The 7,378-nt window shown below is 38.4% G+C and overlaps 1 protein-coding gene across 1 annotated transcript; it reads right to left on the bottom strand.

The window, feature by feature from the left end:
• Positions 1–305: 305 nt before the first annotated feature.
• On the bottom strand, positions 306–6,784 carry itk (IL2 inducible T cell kinase). Its single transcript, XM_056382159.1, has 17 exons — positions 6,587–6,784; positions 6,331–6,435; positions 6,132–6,213; positions 5,873–5,998; positions 5,579–5,616; positions 4,931–5,082; positions 4,749–4,814; positions 4,577–4,631; positions 4,020–4,099; positions 3,580–3,722; positions 3,346–3,420; positions 2,891–3,059; positions 2,590–2,806; positions 2,435–2,499; positions 2,154–2,272; positions 769–926; positions 306–667 (listed from the first exon to the last, which is right to left on the bottom strand). The coding sequence occupies exons 1-17, from the start codon at positions 6,722–6,724 to the stop codon at positions 602–604; spliced, it is 1,854 nt and encodes a 617-aa protein (XP_056238134.1). The 5' UTR covers positions 6,725–6,784; the 3' UTR covers positions 306–601.
• Between the last annotated feature and the right edge of the window lie 594 nt (positions 6,785–7,378).

Genomic DNA, 7,378 nt, shown 5'->3' with positions numbered 1-7,378 from the left:
GGAGCGTACACACTGAGCATATGGTAAACTTGAAAACATGGCAGCATTTGAGTTCATGGCAGCTAACATGAACTCAAGTAGGCTATCGCTACTGTTCTCCATAAAGGGGCAAAAAATCTAAATCAAAGAAAAATGATAGATTTGGTGTGAAGTTATATTTTAAAACTGAATTATTAAATCCTACAGTTTGTGGCAACTTCAGGAACCTTTTTCATTTCTAAAAAGCAAATTAATCACCTACTTCATCTAACAAAGTGCAATTGTTGTATTGCTGAGAACTTATAAGAAACAATAAAAACATCAAACAACATAACCATCTCACCTATTTAATATACAGAGAATAGTTACATAAACCAATAGTAAGCAGTTGTAGCTACGTATAAGCATTCTCAGGAATTGTCTTCAGAACTATGAAACAGATAAAGTGCAATATTCAAGGATTGAAAATTGTCCTGTGTTTTGTCATCACCTTAATCATGATAATCGAATGAAACAACTTCACACACATTTGAAAAACATTTGACAAGCAATAGGTCACTGACTCCATAAATTAAATAAATAAAGCTATTTTTAAAATCATCGCCTCAACTTTTATCTTGGTTCACAGGTCTGAGATGGAGGCCAGCTCATGTAGGAGGAGAGCGAAGGATGGACGATCGTCTGGTTTCTGTGAGAACAGAAATAAATGCATTGTAACAAAACATGTTGCTGTCTCCGCTGTCATTCAGGAATTCTTCTGCTAGAAATACGTTAAATTCCTGTGCCCACCTCCTTCCAGCACCACTCCATAAGCAGGTAGACAGCATCTGGGGCCAAGCGGGGCTTCAGCAGCCTCAGACCTGCGTTCAGGGACTCCACCACCTCAGTATTAGAGCGGTTCTCATAGGGAAGACGGCCCTCATTGTACACCTCCCACATGAGCACACCTGAGCAGGGGTGGACAGGGAGACTCCATTAAAGACTGGCTGTTGGTCAGTTAAGCCTTTAACTTCAAAATCTATTCCTGTATCTGGTTAATCATGTCCATGTCTGTGTGGTTGTTTCATGTTACAGTAGCTTTATTGCATATTCTTTTATGAAACATAATGAGAAGCATCATCTAAAGAAAGAGGACTGATTTCTAATGAAAACATGTTTTTAGAGCCACATATTTATCCATTTAGCAGTACTTTTAAGTTACCATAGTTACCAAATAATATATATAACTATGTATGAAAAACTGAAGAAATTATCTGTAATATTCAAAAACTACATTATTTTTTATGCAAATTGTACACATCCTGTATAAGCTAAAGAACTGTCACATCTAGCTGCCTGTCAGTCACAATTTAACTTTAAAGTTTTAAACATAATGTCGGTTAGGCTATTATTCATCATAACCTACGCAACATGAGCAGCTAAAGCTGACATGATTCCCATTCTTTCAGTACATAAACAAAAAGTATGTTTTTCTTAGCCCGATTTGGGTGGAAATCACTTAATATAAGTTGTGATTAAACATATTTACGTTTACCATCTGTTGGATATAAACAAGTCACAGCTTCTGACTACAGAATCATTCATGCCAAGTTAATATGTTGTCGCCTGTTTAAACCCCAGCTTTGGAGACACTCCTGACACTATTTACTTCTTGGAGATTACTGTAAATCCACTAGTTGGCATTGCACCATGAAAATAGCTACCAAGAATTATGGTGTTTGGCACACATGCACATACAAATAACTAAACCCATTAATATGCTTTAAATTAAAAAGGAAAGAAACATTATTTTTTCTTTGTATGTTACAAAGATTTGTGTGTGTGTCGAAATTGTTTCTGTAACTAACGCAAGATGTTTTACAACACAATCTTTTGCTTTGTGTGTTTGACACAAAATGTGTCACATGATGCTCAGCGCCTATTGAATTTTGCACCAAACCGCTGTGTTGTCTCACAAAGCTTCCAGTTTAGTTCACTACAGCATAGAACACCAGAGTCAGTGTGCTATCTGCAAAACACAGATGATTCTGGTGTGTAGCTGCACGGCACGCGGCGCTTCCCTGCTGTCACTCGTAATCTCAAAATGATTTGAATGGTTCAAACAAAAGGGGAAAAGGGTAGATATGTCGTATGACTAGAAAGACACACAAACAAAGACAAACAGATCAACACACCGAATGACCAGACATCGGACTTGCTGCTGAACTTGCAGAATTTGATGACCTCCGGGGCCGACCACTTGACAGGGAACTTGGAGCACTGGGAGCTCGTGTATTGATCATCAAGAACAAATCTACAGTCCAGAGAGTGGACACATGCCATTATACAGCAGTACATGTAGGCTGACTTTTAACCATAGTAAAAACATAGCAAATACTGTGATTAAAAAAGTTCACACAATATGACGGACAGTACAAAGATTCAGTAAAGAACACGTCAAATGTGAAAATCATACCTGGTCATGCCAAAATCAGACACCTTCACCTCATTGTTCTTTGAAACGAGGCAGTTCCTGGCAGCCTGCAGAAGAAAGAGGAACAGAGGAAGGATTAACAACTCTAACAGCTGTGATAAAAGTGGATTATAAAAAGTTCTCAACTGTTGGTTTACCAGGTCTCTGTGGATGAAGTTGGAGCTCTCCAGGTAAGCCATCCCGTCACTGACATCCAGACACATCCCCAACATCACGTCCTGAGACAAACGCCCTTTCCTGTCTCTCAGGTAGTCTGACAGGCAGCCATTTTCCATGAACTCAAACACAAGACACATGGGAGAACGCTGGGTGCACACACCGTAGAGCTGAACCAGCTTATAGTGGGACAATCTCCTGTTAAAACACACACGGGCATAAGTCGAGTGGTTTTCATTTCATTTTGCCTGGATATTGAACATCAGCATGAGCCGCACTTACATCATGACTCTCGCCTCTTCTTTAAAATCCTCGTCTGACATACACTCTTCTCTTATCATCTTCACTGCAACCTTCATTTCCCTCCATCTCCCCTCCAGCACCAGCCCAAACTGACCGCTGCCTAACTCCTCACCCAGGGTCAGCTCCTCCGGGTCCACTTCCCATTGATCTGTTGTGCGGCAAAGGAGAAGTGAAATGAACAAGAACACCCATAATCTTAAATTAAACTGAAATAACCAGAGGCAGACCTTTAGGGAACATAGCAAATAAGGAAGTTTAGATAATAACTTTAATTTTATTTTGGTGTACTAAACACACCCTGAGTACATTTCTGTGAAAATAAAAAAATAACCCACTAGGGGGCAGCAAAAACCAGTCACTCAGCATTACGTTGTATCTGTTATGAGCTCCAGTTCAACCAGCTGAGCTGTTTATACAACTGTACATCCTCTAACCTTTTGAGGGTTCAGCAATGTCCTGGGAGCAGCCTCCATCTAGAGAGACAGGGTGTCTCAGACGTGTTGTCATGCCTGCCAAGTAAACAGATACACAGATAGCACATCAATATAAATTTATTTATAAAGAATTGCAGCGCAGCATGGATTTGGCCTTTGTCACCACGTTTGTGAACCATGAGCTGTTTTATATGCTCAATTTCCTTTTGACACGTTTTTTAAAGTCATACTAACCGGCAGCATTGTGCTGGTGGTAATGGATGAGCTCAGGAATGGTGCTGAACAGGTACTTCTCTGCCAAGTAAAACGTGCCCTCTCCGGTTTCTGTCTGTCTGATTAGATAATGTTTCACTCTTGGATTCTTCTCCCCATTAGACCTAAAGGTGATAAACAAGGAGATGCTTTTATACAACAAATCACACCAAAGTGTTTCTGAAGAGAGCATCTTAAACATGTAATGTACACAGTAAATTACACCACTGATTTCAATTCAAGTTTATTGTAATTATATATCAGACAAGTCAGGCTATTATTACTTATCTGCTGGCATCTAATGATTTAAACAAGACTCAGTGTATATCAGGTGTACATACACTTATCACCATATAATTGTATATCATTATTTGTATCAGTTCATTACATAAGAACAGTATAGAAGAAGGAAATAAAATTACCCTGGGGCTTTGGTGAAGACTGACACTGTGTAGATTCCGGCCTGCCTTGAGTCACGCACCATGAATGCACCTTCTTTTCCCTAAAAATAAAGTGTTGAAACCACATAAAACAACACATTTGTAATATACTTGTGAGACAAGTTCACTGATTGTTTCTTTGATCTGAGGCTAATACCAGCACAGGCCCAGTAGTCACTTTTGCTAATAGCTGATGATGGATAGCTGCTCTACCTCCCGCTTGCAAAACGTAGCAAAGCAATTTGCAGCAGGAAATTCAACATTGAAGGAAACATTGTGGTTCTGAGACATTGTTCAAGTCCTATGTCATGTTTCTCAATTCTCAGGTCGCAGGTGCATTTGCATTAATTTTGCAAATGCAACACTACTGTAGGTGGTACAGTCACAGCAAAAGTGCACGATGTCATACAAGAGGAACATCCTGCTAATCATCATCAGAATTTTTATTATTTGAAGCATTTTTTTTTTTTTAAGCTGGAAGGGTAAACACATGAATATTGTATAATCACTGGATCCTTAAACATTGACATTGTTTTTACCTCTTTCATTAACAAAACCTCTGCCTCCCCTCTGGTTATGTTTTTGTTGTACCATCTGTGAGATGACAAATTAACCACAATTAAACCAATTCTATAGAGGACAGAATGGATTTGCAAGTACCCACATGTTAACAATTTTCAACATAGAGAACAGAAATGAAATAAAACTCACTCAAATCTCTCAAAGTTGTTGCAAGATTTTTCTGCTATGAAAGTGCTGGGCACAAAGCCTGTGTTCCTGATGTGGGATCAGAAAAAATGTACATCAATAATCAAGCTGATTTGAAAACAAGTGCTATTACTTCTCATCATAAGCAAGAACTAAGAATGGACGGCCATTTCTATGTGCCTTACCCTTGGTTGTCCTGTACGGCCCACCACTCAGGGTGGGAGCTGTTAATCAGGACGTACTCCTGATCTTTCTGAAGACGCAAGTCGTCGTCTCCCTGAGGTGTGTAGTCCTGCAGAGCAATGACCATCCTCTGTCTTGTATCATGCAATTCCATCTGTCAGAGATAAATTTAAAAAAAAAAAAAAGAAAAGCTTCACCTAGAAACATGGTTCTGTTATTATTGAGCAATATGAGAAAGAATGAGAAGACCCCCACAGAAAAGGACTCAAACATCATCACAATGATATCTGGGTTATGTTCCACTGAATTATAAGTGTTATGTTTACAACAGGTAGCAAATGTCAGCAGTAGAAGAGGCCTAAAAGATAATGAACCAAGACGCAAAAATGCAAAATCATCTGTGCCCCAACCACAGGCGCACTGGTTGAAAAAAAAAACATATTTAAGATGTCCCCTAGAGCAATCTTTAAAATATGGCATCCATAATGCGAAATAGTCCTGAAAACAATGACAACTTATAGCCAAACAAGTAAAACAATAAATATCAAAAGAGTTATTTTGTCTACGCCCTGTAATTGGAACAGTGTTGACTTGAACATCAATGATATTTCAACAACAGGACATATAATTTACGCTTTAGAAAGTGCTACCTCTGGATCCGGGAGTTGAGGGAGTGGCTTTTTGGAAGCTGTGGAAAAATCAGAAATATGAGAATGTTTCTGACAAATCCAGCTGTCCAAAATAAGGTTTTTATATTTGATTGAAGTTATGCAACAACGGTAAATGTAGATCTGTATCAAGATTTGGCTTGACCACATGTGCATAAAAAATAAGATTACTTAACTGCTCATGTACATTTGTATAAGAACATTTCATGCTTTATCAAAGACACAAATTAGAAAAAAAACATATGAAACAAGAGGAAGTGAAGAAATAATACAAACCAGAGGCCTCTGGATTATATACATGACAACCTGTTGCCAGTTTCTCTGTTTGTTGGCAGCATCTCCATTTTCCATCCATCCAGAAGTTTGGGTGGTATTTTGGAACCAAATTGTTATGCTTTGTCTCTATATCAGACAAAATAAAATAAATAGTTTGGAATATCACGCTTGTGAATTTGCATTATGTGAAACCCAGGATTTACTATAATTTATTGCACTGCTATCATTACTTAAACTGTGATGGTCTGGAATTTCTTACCCTCTTTGAGAGCTCTGACCCATCTCTGACGGCAATCATTGTCTGGGGCGAAAATGTAGAGGTAATGGTTGTCATGAAAAATCTGTGGAGACATTTGCATTTGAGAAAATGAAAATACATCACATTTACTGTATATAACACTAGATTTAATTGGTGCATATTTTCAAGTGTGCCTTCTTTGAGCAATCGTGGACCTCACCTGAAAAGGGTACTTATAGTTGCATGGTATGGGGACATCAGTACACACAATCTCCACACACTTAATTCTGGAAAGCTCGATGCAACCTTTCATCATGGGCTTTTTCTGAAAGAACATGATCTTTACTTTATGTTTCCTCCACACAACGTGGATACGATTGAAATTACAGTTAGTTCCAAGGAGGCCAGATTCCCAAACCGTTATCTCCTGATTGAAATGAAAAACTAGTGCATTGATTAAATATATGAATACTTACCCCCGGACGGCGTTCAGAATACTTCAGGTCTTGGGTGTCCAATACAAAAAATCTCTCCTTGTAGTTACAAGGTGATGTTCTTTTCTTTTGTTGAGATTTTTTGATCATATTTCCCTTCAAAATCACCCTGGGGAACATGGTAACAGCTATGAACAACACAATGAGAAACACTGAAGGGTTTGAGCTTACAGGGAGAGAGCGAGAGTAACCTCACAGTGATAGAAAAGAAAAAAAAAAAAAGCAGTGGATTGCTCGACTTGATAGAAGCCGTGGAGCTTCCGGCATATAGTTGTTGCATTGAGTAAACCACATCCTTACGGCAGAAAATGGGTTGTGCAAGCAAACAAACACTCACACTCACACACACACACACACACACACACATGCACACACACACACACACACACTATACATACGCTCACATGTACTTTCACTGACAATGTTGCAATAAGCCATGTGTTGAGTGTGCAGTAGTAGGAGGGAGATTCTTTAATCTTGGTAGTTTTGAACATTATCCACCAAATTATGCACCTTAAAGGGAAAGACTACATCCTGGTTATGATGATGAAACTTTAAGTAGTGATGTAAAAATTGAACAAAGGTGTTCATTTAACAAAAAAGCATGAAACCAGATTTCACTACTTTTTAACACTATAAACACACTTGAAAATAGTTTTGCTTAACCTGCTATATGTATCAAAAATGAGGAGCTGCTTTGTTGCTGCCATAATGAAGATTTAGTATGTTATACCATATACTATATAATATTGATTATGTAACATTTTTTTGCCG

This window comes from Seriola aureovittata, chromosome 8 (genome assembly GCF_021018895.1).
Source record: "Seriola aureovittata isolate HTS-2021-v1 ecotype China chromosome 8, ASM2101889v1, whole genome shotgun sequence".
Taxonomy (NCBI): domain Eukaryota; kingdom Metazoa; phylum Chordata; class Actinopteri; order Carangiformes; family Carangidae; genus Seriola; species Seriola aureovittata.
This window is presented reverse-complemented; position numbering and strand designations above follow the sequence as displayed.